Here is a 20,698-nt window from a genome sequence, read left to right on the forward strand (position 1 = left end):
GGGTGGTGGCCTCTCCTCCTCCTCCTCCTTGGCCGACACCTGGCTGGGAGGAGCCCTGGGAAGGCAGCACAGCTAGGAGCCAAGCTGAATAGGGTAACTTTTACCCTGGATTTCTTCAAACACAAAGACTACCTACGACTGAGACGACCCCAGACTTGTGGCATGCCTGCTCGTGGCAGCTCAGGTGTCTCCACTTCCTGTAAGACCCCCGGGCTCCACTGGCCCACGGGGCTCCCTTTTACTAGACACCTCCTTCTTCATACACTGCCCTGGACCTCAGTGACAGTGACCCTCACAAATCAGGAGCTCTGAAGACAGTGAGCTGGTACCAAAGGGGGACCCAGAGTTCACTCAGCAGAGCTTCTGTTGTGCTGCTGTGGGACTGGAGGAGTGGGGTGGGCTTTGGGACTGGAGGAGTGGGGTGGGCATCGTGCCCAGCTGAGCTTTGGTTTTCCCTTTGCTCTCAGAAGAATCACAGTGAGGTACCGGACCTCCTTGTCTCTCACAGGCGACACTTGTGGGTATGAGGCCACATACAGGGCTGTGAGCCGCCCTAGAACAAGCCTAGGGCGGGCCCAGGCACACAGGAGCAGCACACTGTGGTCCGTAATTTGTCTACTATGGTCGCTTTTATTCATCTTTCTGGATGAAAGAAAATCCTCTCTCTCACCAACTGAGGGTGGGGCACACCTTTAACCCCAGCACTCAGGAGGCAGAGGCATTGAGATCTCTCTTTGTTCCAGGCTATCCAGGGCTACAGTGTCTGTCTCAAATAAACAAAAACAGAGTAAAACAAAGTCAAACTACCTCTGGATAGAACCTCCCTCTGGAAACTTACAAGGGCTTTCTCTCAACTCCACTGAGCAGACAACCTTCAAGGCCTTGACATATAGCGCCTGCTTCCCAGCCTTGGCCCAGCTCTGCAGCCTGGGCTAGAGTATATAGTGCCGGTGGCTGCTGTCTTGCAGTTTTCCGAAAGAAATGGAAAAATCGCCCTTCTTCCTCAGAAAGGGTCCAACTTTCTTCTCATAGACTCTGAGAAGGAGCAAATATGAGAATGAAGCTGGACAAGTCTGGCGCCTGGTGTGAGTCTTACAGTTTTGAGGGGGCAAGAAATCCCCAAAGAGTACATAGTTTGAGGCCTCATTTATAGTTCCAGCTGGTTGCTCCCCTAGGCTGAGGCTACAGCAACTGGAACCGCAAGGATGATGGGTGAGCTTTGGTAGTCAACTCTGGCGGCAAGTTCCAGCCGATGGACACAGCTCCAGGCGGCTCTTTGCAAGCAATGCTTAGCCCCAAGATGACTCCAGCTGGTGGCTAGGGTGGCAGACGAGCATCCAGCGCCCTCAGCAGGCGCGGCAGGCACGAAGCAGGCGGTTAGCGTGGCAGAGCGCGCAGAGGCCGGGGGATGTCGCCTTTGGCGCAGAGGCGATGAAGTAGGCAAGCAGCAGCCGGCGTGGGGCAGCGCAGAGCAGGGTGCGAAGGGACGCAGTCTGCGAGTCGCCGTTGCCGGCCGGGCTGGGGCCTGCACAGTTCCACAACAGCAGCACTGTGCCCTGCTCCCGCACCACGCGCTCCCGCGCAGCCCAGAGCCATGGTAGTGGTCCAATGCGTGCCACATGCGTCTCCTCCCAGAGGTCCACGATGACGTCGCGCCCGCCGCCCAGCGCGGTCCGCAGCAGTTCGGCCAACGCACCCACCAGGCGCCGCTGGGCCTCTGAGTCCGCTGAGTGCAGTAGTAAAATCGGCCGCGCTTGGCCTGAACCTGGGAACCGGAGCAAACAGTGAGTGAGTGGTGAGTGTGTGTGTGTGTGTGTGTGTGTGTGTGTGTCTGTCTGTCTGTCTGTCTGTCTGTGTGTGTCTGTGTGTCTATCTGTGTGTGTGTCTGTGTGTGTGTCTGTTTCTGTGTCTGTGTAGCAGAGGACTGGAGCAACAGCTGAGTGTATATGTGGTGTGGTGTGTGTATGTGGTGTGGTGTGGTGTGTGTGTGTCTGTGTGTCTGTGTGTGTGTCAGGGAGACAGACCAGCTCTTCCCTAGAGGCCTCTGGCCTACACTCTAGAGCACCCTACACTCTGTGTTCTTTATCCGTTCTGGGAGTCAGTCCCCCAAACTGAGCCTATTTGGGGCTTAAAGGCTAATGAGGAAAACGTGCAGCTTCTAGTGCACAGCAGGCTGGATTGTAAACACTCCCTACCCCATCCTTGCCCTCGCCTCCTGCGGGCTTGGTGGTACAGATAGAACCCACACCCACAAGCCCTTTACCCTGTCTTAACCATTCCTGTCCACTAGGGGGCCTAAGGCTAGCGATCTGAGCTTTTCCCTAGTTTGATCAAGTGGTGCCAGGGAATGTCTGTCTTGGCTACCCCAGGTGAACTTACCTGGCAGTAGGCGCTGGCAGAGGAGGACCAGAATTACTCCCAGTAGAATGATGAGGCCCAGCAGTGCCAGGATCAAGAGCCCCAGGTGTCTATGAGAGACTGAATCCAGCAGGGTGAAGCCAAGCCATCTCTTCAGAGCCCAAGCTCCCTCTCCTCTCACCCAAGAACTCACCATAAGGACACAAAAGGTGCTTCCAGGCAAACTGGACATCTGATCTCCACACCTGAGAACACACGGCCCCCACTCATGTGAGCTAGAGCAAGCCCTCCCTCCCAGAGAAGGAGTCCCCACTGGCTTGGGAATTCCTCCAGCTCCAATTGTCAGTACAGTCTCTGAACTGACACAGACCAGGCCAAAGTGGCAAATGCCAGCGAGACCACAGTGGCTCCCACAGTTGGCCTGGGATGGAGAGAACAGAGCAGCTAAATTAGTCAGCCACAAACCACTGAGTGCTAGGCCTGTCACCACGCCTCATGGACACATAGCACCAGGTTTTCTCATTTTTTATGGGAAGGCAAAATATCAGTGTTTTGTTCTTGTTTTGTTTTGTTTTGGTTTTGGTTTTTCGAGACAGGGTTTCTCTGTAGCTTTGGAGCCTGTCCTGGAACTAGCTATTGTAGACCAGGCTAGCCTTGAACTCACAAAGATCTGCCTGCCTCTGCCTCCTGAGTGCTGGGATTAAAGGCAAGTGCCACCACTTCCTAGATCAGTGTTTTGTTTTGTAGATAACATATAACTAGTGACCACTAATTCAAATTTAAAACACTTGGCCAAACCAAATCCATTTATGGACTCTGTCCCAGGGAATCTGTAAGGAGTGGGGTAGGATTTCTTACCAGGATGCAGCTCCCCGGCTTCAAGAAGGGAATGACGAGGTCTAAAGTCACCGGGACTGAGCCCTGGGTCTGTAGGGACAAAGGAAGAATGGTTGTCCCCATATAGGCAGATCTGATAGTGTCTCATCCACCTCCATCCTACCTAAAGGACCCAGTGCCACCTCCAGAAGACTTCCTCGGCCACCCTAGCCAATGCTGACTCTCTCCAGATATTAACCGCTGCAGCTGAGCTCTCTCTCTCTCTCTTTCTCTCTCTCTCTCTCTCACACACACACACACACACACACACACACACACACACACACACACAAGAAGGTGGGCACAGTCGTCTTAGTCCTGCAGCATGCGTACATCCCTTCACTCCTCTGCACAACTGAGGAGGCATCTGTCCTCTGGCGGAGTGAGCCATGGAGCTTGGCGGCCTAGGTTGAGGCTTTAACTGTGGCCTTTCTAGTTCCTGGGTTCGGGACTGTTCTGTGGGCTTGGATGATACCTTCTCCTTTCCCAGCCTCAGATTCTTTATTTGCATGAAGAACAATAATCTTTAGTGGGTTACTGGAAGCATTAAATGGAATATGCATACAGATGCTTTTTTTTTTTCCTTTTTTTTATTTTGGTTTTTCGAGACAGGGTTTCTCTGCAGCTTTTTTAGAGCCTGTCCTGGAACTAGCTCTTGTAGACCAGGCTGGCCTCGAACTCACAGAGATCCGCCTGCCTCTGCCTCCCGAGTGCTGGGATTAAAGGCGTGCGCCACCACCGCCCGGTTTACAGATGCTTTTAATAAACTGATAATGTTGAAGCAGCTGTTATTAGGCTAAGAAAAGGGGGGGCAAAGCCTGTACTGCATGCTCTTCTTATACCTCCTGGTGCTAATATAGGGTGGGCACAGAGCAGCACTTAGGAGCTGTGTGCTGAACTGAAGAGACCCGAGTCTACAGATGAGACCTGGCCCCACTCTGTCCACATGTTAGTCACAGCTGGCCAGTCATCTCTACCCATTAGTGGCACCTCTCACCTACTCTGTACCCCTCACCTGCCTGAATCCACTCTGGAGGCAACTGACAAGCAATAGATACTCCAGAGCTCAAGTGTTTGCTACCACCTGCTGTGTGGAGCCCACAGGCTGCCAGCTGCCAGCCTTTGAGGGTGAACTGCGGAGAGCACAGGATGCTGGGTTAGCTGAGTGCTGTGGTTTTGCCGTTGTGGTTTTTAAATCAGATGCACAGAACCAAGTTGGCTAGCTAGTCAACCTGAGCCGTACTGAATTGTGAGCCCTTCAGCTTCCAGGGGTCTCTTGAAAGTTGGTGAATGTGATTTTTTTTAAATAAAACAGCCCCCACAGGCCCATAGGGAGTGGCACTATTAGGACATATGCCCTTGTTGGAGTAGGTGTGACTTTGTTGGAAGAGGTATGCCACTAGGGACTGGGCTTTGGGGTCTCAGATGCTCAAGTCGGGTCTAATGTGTGGCATTTTCACTTCTGCTGTCTGTGGATCAAGATGTACAATACAAGTCTCAGTTACCTCTCCAGCACCACATCTGCTGGCACGCCACCATGTTTCCCACCATGATGATAATGGACTACATCTCTGAACTCTAAGCCAGCCCTAACTAGAAGTTTTCCAGGCAGGTGGTGGCAGTGCACACCTTTAATTCCCCCCTGCACTCTGGAAACAGAGGCAGGAGGATCTCTGTGAATTTGAGACCAGCCTGGTCTACAAAGCAAGTTCTAGGACAGCTGGGGTTACACAAAGAAACCCTGTCTCGAAACACCCCCAGGCAGAAATGTTTTCCTTTATAACCATCACTGTGGTCACTGTGTCTCTTCGCAGCAATAGAAACCCTAATTAAGACAGTGAACTTTTATACTAGTTCCTTGTGGAGGCATGAGACCTGGGAGATGGCAGCTGGGGTGAGGGTGGCATCAATATGCAACGTAGGGCAGAGGAAATGACTCAGTAACTGCTTTTGTTGCGCGAGCTTAAGCACTGAGTTCAAATCCCAAGCATCCAGATTGTAAAAAGAGAGAGAGCCAGGTGGTGGTGGCGCACGCCTTTAATCCCAGCACTCGGAAGGCAGAGGTAGGTGGATCTCTGTGAGTTCGAGGCCAGCCTGGTCTAGAGGGTGAGTTCCAGGACAACCAAGGCTACAAAGCAAAACCCTGTCTGGGGGAGAAAAAAAAAGCCAGACATGGCAGTATATTCATGCAACCCCAGCACTGGGGGTCAGAGACAGGTGAATCCCAGTATCTCACTAGAAGTCCACCCTGGCTGAAAACAGGGAGCTCCCGGTTCAGTGAGAGACCTTGTCTCAAAGAAATGAGGTAGTAGAAGACCCCTGGACTCTTGATTCACACCTACAGGCGTGCATCTCTACACATACATACGCTCCACCACACACACAATGTGGCAACAGCTTTGGTGGGCTAGAGACTAGCTGACGGTGGGAGTGCCAGCGTCTGAGGGACTGAGACTTAGGAACCCCCTCCTGCAGGACCCCATGGGTTAACAGAGGACCAGTGATCCAAGGCTGGTCAAGTAAATAGTCTATGACAGACGACAGGATGCAGGCTTTTCTGCCTCTGCCCACCCGGGGTCAGCCTCACTGAAGTTAACAGGGACATTAGGGATATGCATCGGCCAAGAGAACCTGGTGGGAACCAGAGCCCAGCTGGACCGTACCTGGCTGATGCTGTACACAGGAGGCATCAAGGTTTCGATCCCCAAGCCTGGGTCGCTCCAGGCAGCACTGAAGGTAGCATAGGTACTCGAGGAAAAGTGCAGGGTCAGCTGTTGGCCCTGGGTATCCATGCTCACGGTCCAGGATGGGAGAGACCCTGTTTGTGGGAGGTGATCAGAGTCGGGTATACTGGGCCTGGAGGTCACAGGTGAGGGAGGGTGAGGTGTGGAAGAAGGGACTCCTACAGACTCACCGCTCTGGTGGGGACATTCAACATGGCTGCTATTCTCAAAAGAAAACTGAAAAACACAGGAATGGCAAATCAGCAAGATTCAGTCCTATCCATCCCTCCCTCCGCCCACTGCCCATGGCTGTACCTTAAAGCAGAGCTGGGGGTGCAGGTCCACATTCCCTAGGACATACCACTGTTAAGAAGAGGGGAGTTAGACAGGGAGAAGGTCTCTGGGCCCCAACCCTGCCCACCTCGGTTCTGGAGGGAGGGGGCTGTCCTTACTCCTTCTGATTCCTGTGCTGTGGCATTGGGGAGGGTTTCACAGGGCATGAGTGGGTCCTGCCTCTGGCAGAGGGAGGCCTCCAGTTTCAGTGGGCAGCGGAGTGTCAGAGCCATGGCCATCTGACTGTATTGGCTGTGGTCAGTGAAGCGAACTGACTTCCAGAAGTCTGAGCCATCTGGGCAGGTGGTATGTCAAGGATGAGGCTCCATCTCCCCACCCCCACCCCACCCCAGGGCACGAGAGAAAATACCAGTGTACCAGCACAATTCCAGACTTCACTGCCCTCCCTCCCTTCCTCCCTCCCTCCCTCCTTCCTTCCCTCCCTCTCTCCCTCTATGCCCAGCTTCCTTAGCATTATCTTCCCACCCTGGGTCTCCATTCTGAATACCCCTTACTGTGCCCCGTACACCAAATCTATGTGGGCTCCTCTCAGACTCTGAATGTCATCTCTGTTAGCTCTTCTTTCTAAATCCTGTCCATTTTCTGAGCTCAGCTCAGGTGCCAGTTCCTCTGAGACCCTCTCTGCTTAAGAGTGTCCCTGGGTTTCTCCTTTCCTGAGCTGATGCCCTGCAGACAGTCCTTGATGATAACCCTGCCTACATACAGAGGCTTTGTGTGTATCGAATGTCATCTCTTCTCAAGGTCACCGCTGAGCACACAGCACTCCAGACAACACCAGCCACTTTCCCGTGAAATATTCCAGTCAAGCCTCGTAAGCAGTTTTGAATTTTACAGATGAGGGGGGTGGAGGGGGCGCCTCTGGGGATAACCCATGGCAGAGCTGGGAAGTGAGCCTAGGTCTCTAGCATGCACCATTCCCCTGGGTGACCCTCTTCCACTCAGAATGTTCAGCACTCAGGAGCTTGTCTGCAGGCTGACCGTTAAACACTGTGTCCCCCCCGCCCCCCCTCCACCCCCCCCCCCAGCTCCAGACAAAGATGTCCTCATGTCACCTGGGGTCTTCCTCCATCACACGCACATGGGGGGAGGGGGGAGAAGTATGAATGTGCACAGGATCAATACAAACAGCACTCACAGGCTTCAGGCCAGCTCTGGAAGGGACACTTTTTGCGCCTCACAGTGTCCTGCTGCAGATAGGAGGCCTGGGGATCATAGAGAGAATCAAGGAAATGGCTTTTCCAGCATCATCCTTCGGGAGCTAGCTTACTGTTAGGAAGCAGCTTGAGCTGCAGGACACTAATCGGGGAGCGATGTGGAGTATGGGCAAGGCTTAGGGCTCCAGAGCACAGGCGAGAATGGGAAATGAGGAGCTGACTATTCCTGTCTCCAAAGAACTGATCCCAGCAAGAGAAAGATCCCAAGGGTCACATCCCTCAATTTTAGGCTTTCTGATCCATTCTTGACTTTCTCAAGGTACCCAAGTCTGTGTTGACTCCTTATTCTGGATTCCTTAGGAGTCCACCTGTTCTCTCCTCTGGCAGGTTCTTGTTTCCCGGGGCTCTGTCTACACCCTCCTTTTAGTAACTGTCTACCCCTGAAAACATTCAACATCTCTTTTATCTTCAGACTTACAAGGAGAAATGGAGGGCTACAATAGAGGCTGGAGAAGCCATGACTTCAGGAGAAACACGCAACCTTGGCTCTCAAGAACACAGTGATGGCTGGTGGCTGTTTACTCTGTCTGTGAGCTGAAGCCAGATCTGGACCAGGGAAGGCAGCATCCAGGCAAGGCTGAGATGAAATGGCCTAGCTACCTTTGAGCATGTGTGGCTCAGAGCCTAGCCAGCACCTGTTTTCCCAAGCATCCCTGTATCCTAGTCCTTGTGGAGTCTCTCTTCAGTGCCGTATGGCTTGCTCCATCACTGAGTCATCCTCCATCCCTAGGCCTTTGTAAGCTGACTTACTGGAGATGCGGTTCCTGTGCTCACCTCTATGCACATGCAGGGCAGGAGGAATTCATAAGGCAGGTCTGCAGAGTGGCCCCCAGGCACAACTTTCTGTTGATAAATCACGAAGGGAGAGGAAAAGAGACACCTAAGGCAAGGCATGGCCACTGTGGGCAAGGCAGGAGGACGCTGGGATCCTGGATAATACGCCTTGCTTTCCTTCTCCATGACACTGATTTCTCCTTCTCATAGGATCTTGGTTCTCTACTCTGGCCATTTGCTTGAGGTACTCTACAAGGAGTAGGGGTAGGGAAAGGACTGGACATTTCTTGAGTTCCAGCTGTATGCCATACAGAGTGTTAGAAGCACCAGCTCTACTAAAGGTTAGTATCACCATGAAGTTAGAAGATAGAGTCATTGCAGACAAGAAGCGAGCTGAGGGACCCGGAAGAATGGCATCAGTCTCTGCTCGTGATGCCCAGCTATGCACAGTGGCATCTGTGATGTCTGGGGGGTGAAGTGGACTTCTGGGACCTGGATTGTGAGATTGGAGAATATTATTTTCTGAGGGCCAGACCAAAGGTGCAAGAGGGAAGAGCACCAAGGCACATGTGACAGTTTGGTCAAATATCAGGGAACAACCTCCTGAGAAAATAACAAAGCTTTTGTTGTTCTTTTTCTTAAGACTTCTGTACCCCAAACTGACTTCAGACTCATTATATATCCAAGGAAGGCCTTGAATTTCTGGTCCTCCTGCTTATACCTCCCACCCATTTGTATAGTGCCAGAGGTCAAGCATGCTGGGCAAACACTCTACCAACTGAGCTATGTCCCCAGCCCTAGCAAAAGTCTCTTAAATTGACGTGAATCACACCAATGGTCCTCTCTATCCCTGGGAATACATACTATACTCATTTCTTTCTGGCCTCTCCTCTCAAGTAACATAGCCCACCACTGTTTCTGCTTAGTCCAAAAAAAAGTCTTGATGCTACCTACCTCGTTTTCTAAGGAAGTTTTAGACAACTGCTCTCCTTGTCTGGGTCCCAGTTGCCCTCCCCAGCCCCCATTTGCTGAGAAACTGTCTCTTTACAGGGCATGGAACTCCATACCTGGGTATCAAAGGGACTGCTCATATCTTCACATTCCAGGGCCCACTGGTAACAGAGACGCACACTAGCCTCTGGGCCTGGAGGAAGAGTCACCCTAATAGCCTGGGCCTTAGGCAGCAAATCAAAGGAGAATTCAGGTCCTAGGGAGAAGGAAGACTCAGCGAGCCTGGCTCAGGTAAGGCTGAAACCATCTGCTGATGCTCATCATGCCTACCTCCATGCTTCTGTGAACCTGCTCTAAGAAGATGCTCTACTCCTTCTGTGTCCAAAGGCTGGGTCCTTTTGGAGCGTGGCTCTCTGTGGGAGACGGTTGGGGAGGGGCTGGACATGTGATGGCCTTCCTGAGACAGGGAAAGGCTGCCTAGCAGCTTCCTCTGCAAGCAGAGAACAAGTGTTAGACATCACTATGTTAAGCCAGGATCCAGGACATCTGCTTTCCAGTTCTGCCTTTGAAACCTGAGAGACCACAGGCAAATCGTTCAAGTTCCTTTGGCCTCAGTTTCCCTTACTGTATAACTGCCACATTCTCAGACTCCCTCTTGTAGCTGGAGAACAAAATAAGAGACAAGAAAGAAAGGAGTCGCGGGCCCGAGGAGAGCTGTGAATACCTGGGGGGATGCCGGTGTCCTGTGCCTCCAGGAGAATTCAGACTTATGAGGACTTTTAGATTTCTTCACCAAGAGAGGGAACCAGCCCCACTGAAGGCCTGTAGGAGGGAGACACCCTTCTTACCTGGGAATTCTTGGCCCCTGTCCTACCTGGAGATGCGACCCAGTGTTGAGTAAGAAGTCAATAGAAATCAAGGACAGCAATGACATTGAGCTCCTTTGTTGGCAAAAATTGTGATTCAGTAAAAAAAGAATTAAGCCCCTTCAAGACTCAGTGAGCACGGAAAAGGGAGCAGAAAGAACGTGAGAGTCAGAGGAGGTGAAGGAGCAATGAGGTCTCTAGACGTGGCATGGCTGGTGTGTTCATGAGCCCACTGCAACAGTGGTTACCTGCACAAGGCTGCACAAGGCCGAGCCAGTGAGCTCAGTCAGCATTCCAGCAAGTGGACTCGCTGATTCGACTCAGTGAGTTACAAAACAAACACAGCAAGGCATGCTTCTCTACTTGTATTGAAAGGCAGAGGCAGGCAGAGCTCTTGATCTTTTTTTTTTTTATTTTGGTTTTTTCGAGACATGGTTTCTCTGCAGCTTTAGAGCCTGTCCTGGAGCTAGCTCTTGTAGACCAGGCTGGTCTCGAACTCACAGAGATCTGGGATTAAAAGCGTGCGCCACCACCGCCCGGCAGATCTCTTGATCTTGAGGCCAGTCTGGTCTTCTCTGCAAGTTCCAGGTAAGCCAGGACTACACAGTGTGCCTCTGTCTTGAGAAGCTGAGTGCTGTGTGTGTGTGTGTGTGTGTGTGTGTGTGTGTGTGTGAGCGCGTGGAAAGATGGATGAGCAGTTCAGAGCACTCACTGTTCTTAGAGGACCCAAGATTGGTTCCTAGCACCCACATGGTGGGCTCGCAACCATCTATAACTCCAGTGCTACAGGGATTTGATGTTTCCATGGGTACTACATGGATGTAATACACATATATACAAGCAGGCAAAACACTCATCCACATAAAACAAATATTTAAAAAGAAGAAGAAGACGCGATGTGAAGCAATGATGCATTGGGAGTTACCCAAGGGGAGGGGGAGGGAGGAACTGTGGTGGCAATGATCAAGAGGGATTGCATGTATGTATGAGATTGTCGAATAATAAATAAAAGCTATTTTATTTATTTTTAAAATCTTTGTTTATTCATTTTATTTTATGTGTATGAGTGCCTTGCCTGCACACATGTATGTGCACCCTGTGCATGCCCAGTGCCTGCTGAGGTTCCCTGGAACCAGAGCTACAGATAACTGTGAGCCACCATCTGGGTGCTGGGAACCAAATATAGGTCCTCTTGAATAGCAGCCAGTGCTCTTAACAACTGAACCATCTCTCCACCCCAACAAAATATGTAAAAAATAAATAAAACCAAGAAGAATGATTTAAATAGAGAACACACACACACTCCTACACTCCTCCCACAAAGGTAGTTGATAATTGTAGCACCTTTTTTTTTTTTTTTTTTTTTTTTTAGACAGGGTTTCTCTGTGTGTCCCTGGCTGTCCTGGAACTCACCCTATAGCAGGCTGTCCTTGAACTCAGAGATCTGCCTGCCTCTGCTTCCCGAGTACTGGATTAAAGGTGTGCGCCACCACTGCCGAGCTGTAGCATGATTTCTAATGGTGAAAAAATTTTAAACTAACTTTTTTTTTTCTTTTTTTGTTTTTTGAGACAGGGTTTCCCTGTAGTTTCTAGAGCCTGTCCTGGAGCTAGCTCTTGTAGACCAGGCCGGCCTCGAACTCAGAGATCCGCCTGCCTCTGCCTCCCGAGTGCTGGGATTAAAGGCGTGCGCCACCACCGCCCGGCTTAAACTAACTTTTTGTGATGTTATTTCCTTTATTTGTTTGTTATTGATTTTTCAAGACAGCGTTTCCCAGTAGTTATGGAGCCAATCCTGGAATTTTCTCTGTAGACCAGGCTGGTCTTGAACACACAGAGTTCCACCTGCCTCTGCCTCCTGAGTGCTGGGATTAATGGTGTGACATTATTTTATATTTAATAACATGTATGTGTATGTATATTTGTGTATAGGTACATACAAATGAGTGCAGGTGCTTGAGAGATCAGAAACCTCAGATTCCTTGGAGCTGGCGTACAGACAGTTGAGAACTGCCTGGTGTGGGTCCTGGGAATTGAATTTAGGTCCTCTGCAAGAGCATCTAGTACTCATGACTGCTGAGCTATCTTCCCATCCCCCCACATGATGTGGGAGAGTTTTTTGTTTGTGCTGATTTTAATAAAGAAACTGCCTGGCCCATTATTTTCTGCCTCTTACTCACATCTTGACTAACCCATATCTAATAATCTGTGTAGCACCACAAAGTGGTGCCTTACCAGGTAGATTCTAGCGTACGTCCATCTGGGGCTGGAGCTTCATCTCGTCTGGCATCTCTCTGAGGAGAGGCAAAGCAGTCTGACTAACTTAAGAGAGGCGTAGCATCTGACTGAGCTATCTACCTCACTTCCTTCTTTCTGTTCTGTCTACTCCGCCCACCTAAGGGCTGGCCAATCAAATGGGCCAAGGCAGTTTCTTTATTGAAATCAGCACAAACAGAAAACTCTCCCACATCACCCACAACTTCCAGTTTTAAAGTGTGTATTCAGTGTGTACCGAGTAAGACGACGAAAAAGCAGAGTGACAATCCCATTTTACAGATGGAAAGTAACAACAGCAAGTCCAACTTTCAGGAATTGGGACCAGATGAAAGGTGGCACCTCCACAAAGAGACAGCTGTCCCCTGAATGTTTGTCATGATGTGCTGTCCCAGGATGCTCTAAGTCCCTGTTGAGGTTAACAGGACAAAAACACGGTCCAGTATAACAACCAACACTTGTGTCAGCCTAGGAGGTGGTTCTGCAGCTGTCCCTAATCCAAGCCTCCACTGAGAACAGCTGGGAGGCTGCTTTTCCTACCTGAAGGACGGGACATCAGATGCAGGCACAAACAGCAGGGCCAGAGCCAAGGCTTTGTGGCTAGGAGGGTAGGGCAGGGAGTTTGAGCAGAACTTCCTGTGTAAGACAGAGAGGAAAGTTGGCACAGTGGCACGTGGCTGTAGGTCTCTCCCTGGGCGGCTGAGACAGGAGGATTAAAAGACAGAAGCAGCTGTGCGGTGGTGGTGCACACCTTCCATCCCAGCACTCAGGAGGCAGAAGCAGGCAGAGCTCTGTGAGTTTGAGGTCAATCTAGTCTACAAAGTAAGTACCAGGACAGCCAGGACTACCCAGAGAAACCCTGTCTCAAAAAAATAAAGGCAAACAAATAAATAAATAAAGGATGGAGGCTTTGGTATTACACAGTGAAGCCCTGTCTCAAAACAAAATTAAAAAAAAAAAAACCAAAAGAGGAACAAGAAAAACGGTAGGGTCTAAGGAGATCCTGCCTATCTCCTCCAAACTGGATTTAAGGCTGGGCTCTGACAAACATTCAAGTACAAGCTTGGGTAAATTATTGGACAGGTGCCAGATTGCTCTTCCATAAAATGGGGTTGTTATAAGGACCACGTAACATAATGAATGGGGGAAAGCTTGGTAAAGCAGAATGTACCATAAAGTATGAAAGCGTATTCTTCCTGATCAAGTGAAGGGCCAGTGGGAGGAAGAGCCAGCTTGTACAGAATGCCTGGAGATTAGCCAGGGCGCTCATCTTATCCTCCCGATTGGCTGGAAACAACACCGTCCCCATCACATAATAATTTCTCCGCTGCTCCTGTGCTCAGAGGCCATGGCCAAATGGCAGAGTGAAGAACATTGCCTGGGTATTCCTAGAGTCTGAGGAATTACAATGCAAATCTAGACTGGTCCTCCACTTTCTCATTGAACCTCGGGTTAGAACCGAAATTGCCATGGATGGCTGAGTGGGACCTGGAACTCAGGGGAGCAGGGGGAAGAGAGGCAGAAGGAGAGCTAAGACTCACCAGTGGAACTCTTATCCTGAAGGCACAGGGCCAGCGGGAAGAGAAAGGAGAGAGGCATCATTAGAAGGGACTTGCGTAAGGAGCATTCTCCCTGAACTCTGTGTCAATCATCCAGTTCTGAGACCCACAGATGTCCATCCACGCCAGCTGTTTTCTTCTCAGTTCCACCCTGCCAAGGACCTCAGCACACGGGAACCTTACCAATGCCTTCAAGACCACACAGTGAACACAATAAGGCCGCCACTAGAGCACAGGGATTTTAAAGGTAGGAGAAGGCAGGCCGGAGAATGGGGAGTTCTACCCTGTGCCAACAATGTCCCCCCACTTGGCAGCAGGACCTTACCACATGGAGGGCCAGCAGACAGCGGCTGATCCAGCGTGGCAGGTAGGGACAGTCAACCTCAGCAGCCACAGACAGGCTGAAGAGCAGCAGGAGAAGAGGCAGAAACAAGGCTGCCAATCTGGAGCTCCCCATGAGCTTCTGTAGGATCAGGACACAGAGACCATGGCTTTGTTGTCTGCAGGAGGGCAGCAGGGCCTGGCCCTGGAGTTGTGAGGAGCTCACGGTACCAGCAGGCGCTCTCACCTAGCCCTGCCCGGGATCCACCCTGCCCTGAAGCTCCTCCTCTATCCTAACCAGCAGGCTAGGTCACATTCCTTCCCGAGCCAGGGCGCTGATCTGTGCTAGTTCACTTGTTCACTGTTCCGTAGAAAGCGCCTCTGCTCTCCCATCACAGGGGGCTCCTGGTGTGGTGGAGAGTTAATAGGAGAGGGACCAGCTCCCTGCTGTGGAGATGCACTCCTTTCTTAACCCCTCCTACTCTTCAAACACTGCAGATCCCACACACCCATTAATTTGCTCTAGAACTTGAATCTGCCATAAACAGTTACACATCTTTGATTTTGAGAATTAACTATTCTGCACTTATGTACACTGAATGCTGAAGATAAAGAAGTGATGGGTCCATCATTTAAAGCCAGGCCAACAATAAGTAAACATTATATAACACAAGTAAGCCTCCTGGTGTTCCCCATATGCACTCTGGCTCCCCACCTGGCTGGAAAAAAAAAAAAAAAAAAAAAGCCCAGCTTTCTTAGCTCATTATCCCTTTCCAGCTCTTCTCGACTCCAAAGTAGTTTCCAGCTTCAAAGCCCACTAAATAATATGGCTTGTTCAGGAAGCCCCAGAACTGATAGCTGAGCTCTGGAGCAGAGGGAGCAGCCCCACGCACTGACCTGGTTTCCTGCGGTTTCCGGTGCAGGAAAGAGGCTGACAAGGCTCCAGGCTTTGTGGGGACCCTCCCCAGCATCTCACGGCTTCCTCCCACCCATGGAGCACGTGAGCTGTGTCAGCCCTCCTCTTGGCAAGGCCCGCGATAGAAGGAAAGCATGGGGCACGTCCACTGGGTTGAGGCCTCTTGGTATTGCTATTGTCTTTCCTTTTTTTTTTTTTTTTTTTTTGGTTTTTTCGAGACAGGGTTTCTCTGTGGCTTTTGGAGCCTGTCCTGGAACTAGCTCTTGTAGACCAGGCTGGTCTCGAACTCACAGAGATCCGCCTGCCTCTGCCTCCCGAGTGCTGGGATTAAAGGCATGCGCCACCACCGCCCGGCTTGTCTTTCCTTTTTAAATTAATTAGGAAAAAAATTTAGAGGTGTGTGTGTGTGCGCGCGTGAGCGCGAGTGTGCATGTGTGTGTGCTGTATGCATAGGCGGGCTGGTGCACTTGCTCATGCAGGCTGATGTGGAGGCCAGAGGCTGACACCAGGGTGTCTTCCTGAGCCTAGAGCTTGTTTCAGCTAGGCTGGTGGGGCAAGAAGGCCTTAGGATCCGCCTGTCTCCTCTACTCAATGCTAGCACTACAGGTATACTCGCCATGGCCTGGTGTTATGTCAGTGCTGGGGACAAGGACTCAAGTCCTCATGCTAAAGAGCGGCATTTACACACTGCGTCACCTCTCTAGTCCTGTGATTATCAGTATCACTCTCACGTACGCTAGGGTGGCCTGAAGTTCCGTGTAGCCCAAGGATGTCCTTAAACTCCTGATCCTCCTATCTCCACTTCCCAAGGGCTGAGATTACTGGCATGAACCACCATATCCAGTTTCTGCGGTGCTGGAGACTGAATCCAGGATTTTGTGCTAGCATCTCTACGGTCAGAGCTGCATCCTAGCTCTAACAATCTGTCCTGAGATTCTGCCTGGACCACCCTTCAGAAACATGACCGCAGCCTTCTTTTGGTCATTCCTAAATCATTTGGCCCACATCTGAAGTCCCCAATTTACCTATGATCCTAAAAGTATCCTCTTGCTTTTGCATTCATAATTTTTTTTTACTTGTTTTTTTGAGACAGGGTTTTACTGCATAGCCCTTGATGTCCTGGAAGTCACTCTTCAGACCAGGCTGGCCTTGAACTCACAAGAGATTTCCCTGCCTCTGCCTCCCAAGTGCTGGGATTAAAGATGTGCACCACCACCATCCAGTATAATAAACGCTATTTTTAAAAGGAAATAAAAAGAGGGCTGGGGATAAACTCAGTGGCAGGGCACTTGCTTAGTGTCTGTAAGGCCCTGGGTTCGACCCTAGTGCTGAAGGAAAGAGATGGAGAGACTTGTTTGTTCTTCTCCAGTGCCTAGCAGTGACTGTCAGGAAGCAGGTGCTCCACGGATGAGTGAGCATCAGTCATGATACATTTCATCTAAGTAGCTTACCTACTTTTAGTTCACAAAGCAACAGCTATACTTGATCCCTCTAAACACCCTGTGAGGCAGATAAGCGAGAATTATTTGCTTAATTTCATAAGGAGAGAAATAAGGAAGCAGAAGAAGGGAGAGTGATTTAGTCAAGGTCAAAGTCTATAGCCCAGGGAGCTGCACTTGTGCAGGCCCTACCAACCCGCCCATCCTGCAGTCTCCTGGCTTCATCTGCCTCTTTGAACAACAGGGTCTGCTGACAGTGCTGCCTTGTGCAGAGCCAGCTTCTACTACAGCCACGTCAGTGAACTCTAGAGAGCAGAAAAGGAGGTCTAGCCAGATGAAGCATGGCACCAAGAGCTTCCCTCCTATTCCACCTCATGGAGGTTCTGACACACAGGAAACATTTTTCTTTTTTAATTCTTTTTTTTTTTTTTTGGTTTTTCGAGACAGGGTTTCTCTGCAGCTTTAGAGCCTGTCCTGGAGCTAGCTCTTGTAGACCAGGCCGGTCTCAAACTCACAGAGATTCGCCTGCCTCTGCCTCCCGAGTGCTGGGATTAAAGGCGTGTGCCACCACCGCCCGGCCTCTTTTTTAATTCTTAAGGCTTATTATTATTATTTTAATGTATATGAATGTTTTACCTGCATGTATGTATGGGCATCATGTATATGGTGGGTGCCCTTAGAGATCAGAAGGAGGCCAGGCATGGAGACGCACACCTTTAATCCCAGCACACCAGAAGCAGAGGCAGGTAGATCTCTGGGAATCTGAGTTTGAGGACAGCATGCTCTACATAGGGAGTTACAGGGCAGTCAGGGCTACATAGTAAGACACTGGCAAACAGTCAAACAAACAAATAAAAGACAAAGCAAAAAGTAGGAAAAGGAAGTTTGCGGTTTATTGTCCTGCTGGTTCACATATTTGGTGTGGCTGGAGCCTGCTCCAAAAAGAGAAGGGATGAAATCAATATTTGCTAAACTACCTGGCTTTAGATCATGCCCATTGCTCTCTTTAGTTTGTGTTATTAACATTACAACCCTTGAGGTCAGGCTAATGACCAGTTTTGGAAAGGGAACACCTAGGAAGACTGAGATTTGTCCAAATACACACACAGCAAAGAAACGGAGAGGCAGAACAACACACTATGTAGTTTGTTTCTTCTCCTGTCAGAGCATAATGTGGGGGTTCTGGGGATTTCTGGACCCCGTTTTGCACAGGAAGTTTTCCAAACACGGGTTGACAATCCCAATCTGAGAGGCAAGCACAACTCTTTACCAGGAAAGGCATCCTGATATGTAAACCTCTGTGCACCAGACAGTTCATCCACATGTATTTCAGCCCCGCAGCAATGGGAGAGACCAACAGTGCTCATGCATCACATAAAAATAGGCTCAGCTGGGAGTGGAAACACCCATTATCCCAGCACTATGGAGACAGGAGGGTTGCTGAGTTCAAGGACAAGCCGGGCTACAGTGGAGAGTCAATGTCAGGAAGTGGGGAGGAAATAAGGATGCAGCTCAGCTGAGAAAACACTTGCCTAATAAGTATGAGGCCCTACTTAATCCCTAGGATGGCAATAAAATTTAATAAACAAAAGATAGTAAGATCCCTGGCTAACATCTCAGCCTAATAACCACTGCTTACAGCACCCAGGCTTTCTTGGGGTTTAGACCATCTCTCAAAGGGCTCTCCAGTGACTTCACTCTTGTCTTGCTGTAAAGACCAGGTGACCATCACAACTTTTGACATCCATACGGTGTGAAGAGTACATAAAATGCCTTTGCAAGGGCCAGAGGGATGCTGCAGTGGTTAAGAGCACTAGCTGCTCTTTTAGAACTTTTGGGTATCATTCTCAGCCCCCACATGGCAGCTCACAAACATCTGTATCTCTAATCCCAGGGGATTGGTTGCCCTCTTCTGACTTTTTAAGGCACCATGTTCACATGTGGTGCACAAACATACATGCTGGCAAAACATTTATGTATAAAAAAATTCATTTAATTTTTTTAAATCTACACCAGACATGATGGCATGTGCCTTTAACACCAGCACTCAGGAAACAGAGGTAGACCTATTTCTGTGAGTTTAAGGCCAGCCTGGTCTAGAGTGAATTCCAGGACAGCTAGAGCTGTTACACAGAGAAACCATGTCTCCAAAAAGAAAACAAAAAATTAAAAAATTTAGAATGCCTTCATAATACTTTGCCTATTAGAGCTTTAAACAAACCTGGAAAATAGGCAGGGTTGATCTTAGTCCTATGATTGATACTCTAGCTCCAATCTTGTTTTTTTGAGATAGGGTTTCATCAAGTTGGCCTCAAACTCAGTATTCCTCCTGCCTCAACCTCCCAAAGGTTGGGATTACAGACATATACCACCATATCCAGCTGAACTGTCTAACCCAAACAGCATTCTTTCCACTAAATAAAGAGGACTCATTTGTGAACACCGTAACAATGAGGCAGGAAAAAAGTGATGGGAAAAGGCTAGAAAACAGAATTCCAGACACAGAACAAACTGGCATGCAGTTGTTTGGAAACGAGCACTGTGCGCTTCAGCTGAGCTCATGGCAAACTCCCTGGTCCATGGGCTTCCTCCTGCTTCAGTCCAGTTATGCTCTCTGTGAAATACAGATTTTGGTCCACAAAAGGGCAAGTTAATTTATTCAATAAGCTCAGAGTGAACACTAGTAATCAAGGGAAGATGACATGCAAACTAAAAATTCTGTCAATAAAACAAGGTGTAATGGTGCATGCCTATAGGCATAAGTTTTTGCCCTACCCACTCCCGCAGCCATTCAGTCCAAAAGAAACATAGAGGCTTATATTAATTATAAACTATTTGGTCTATTAGCTCAGGCTTATTACTAACTAGCTCTTACAACTTAAATTAACCCATAATTCTTTTCTGTTAGCCACGTGTCTTGGTACCTTTACTCAGTGAGGCATTCTCATCTTGCTTCACCTGCGTCTGGCTGGTTGGTGACTGCACAACCAGACTAAGAGAATTCTGGGAAAGGGAAAGGCAGAGACTCAATGGCTGCAGGAACAGAGGGGACAGAAAATTCCATCTACACATGCTTATAATCCCAGCATTTAGGAAGTGGAGACAAAGGTATCAGGAGTTCAAAGTCATTGTCAGCTATATAGTTTAAGGTCATTCTGGGCTGTCTCATTAAAAAATAATAATAAAGAAATGGTGAAAATAATCAGACAAGTTAAAGTTGTTCTTCAAATTGAAGAATTGAAAGACTCCAGAATTTTCATATAAGCAGCATTTTAAAGACTAATAAAGGAATGTAAGGGTAGGAAAGGTTCGCTTTTATTTGCTGGTGCTAGGAAGAGAAGCGCAGGGCCTTGGTGCATGCTAGAGGAGCACTTTTCCACTGAGAAACCTAAGTAGAGAGAGTTTTAAGTGTTAACTGAGAAGACAGGGAACTTATCAAGGGGTCTATAGTAAGTTCACTGAATAGGCAGTGTGTACATGGAGTGCAGGACTTGAAGCTTGAGGGGTAAGGATGATCCAGAGCTGTGCTCAGGGTAACACAGGGCCTAGAAGCAGCAATAGGGTTGAGGCAGAACAAGAAGTTATCTTTAAAAAGATCAGTAGGAGCTGGGCATGGTAGTACATGCCTTTAGTTCCAGCACTCAGCAGGCTTATCTCTTCCAGACAGCCAGGACTATAGTCTTGAAACCACGCTAATCCTCCAAAAGAAAGAATCAGTAGGACATCTGGAAGAATTAGCTCTGCAGACCATACATGCAACGCATTTCTAGAACAAAAAATGGCAACTGTAGAGGCCAGATCTCTGCAGTTATAGATGTAAGCATCGTCTAAGCATAATACAGCCCAGTGCAAAGGGACCCACACCCTTCCTGCCCTACTTACTGTTAACTTCTAGGTGTGACCCTTGTACTGTTGCTAGTCCTTAGCATTTTTGGAGGTGAAAGAAGCTTTAGGAGGGGCTGAGAGGAAGGAAGTCAGATCATGGGAGGTAAGCCGCTAGTGGCGATATTAGAATCTCACCTGGCTTCCATAGGGTTAGCAGCTTCTTTTGCACATTCCCCCAAACAAGCAGGCCA

General features: G+C 49.3%; 1 protein-coding gene across 1 annotated transcript; it reads right to left on the reverse strand.

The window, feature by feature from the left end:
• Positions 1-932: 932 nt before the first annotated feature.
• Il17re (interleukin 17 receptor E) lies at positions 933-14,487 on the reverse strand. The gene is given in 19 exon segments (XM_038319282.2): positions 933-1,216; positions 1,219-1,329; positions 1,332-1,433; positions 1,436-1,765; positions 2,380-2,478; positions 2,552-2,603; positions 3,217-3,285; positions 5,898-6,052; positions 6,149-6,194; positions 6,273-6,320; positions 6,410-6,585; positions 7,447-7,513; positions 8,300-8,368; positions 9,367-9,506; positions 9,581-9,740; positions 9,975-10,072; positions 12,928-13,023; positions 13,929-13,944; positions 14,272-14,487. Coding segments are annotated over 19 exon segments (2,250 nt in total). The 5' UTR covers positions 14,404-14,487.
• Between the last annotated feature and the right edge of the window lie 6,211 nt (positions 14,488-20,698).

The sequence above is a fragment of the Arvicola amphibius genome, chromosome 2, assembly GCF_903992535.2.
Source record: "Arvicola amphibius chromosome 2, mArvAmp1.2, whole genome shotgun sequence".
Classification (NCBI taxonomy): Eukaryota; Metazoa; Chordata; class Mammalia; order Rodentia; family Cricetidae; genus Arvicola; species Arvicola amphibius.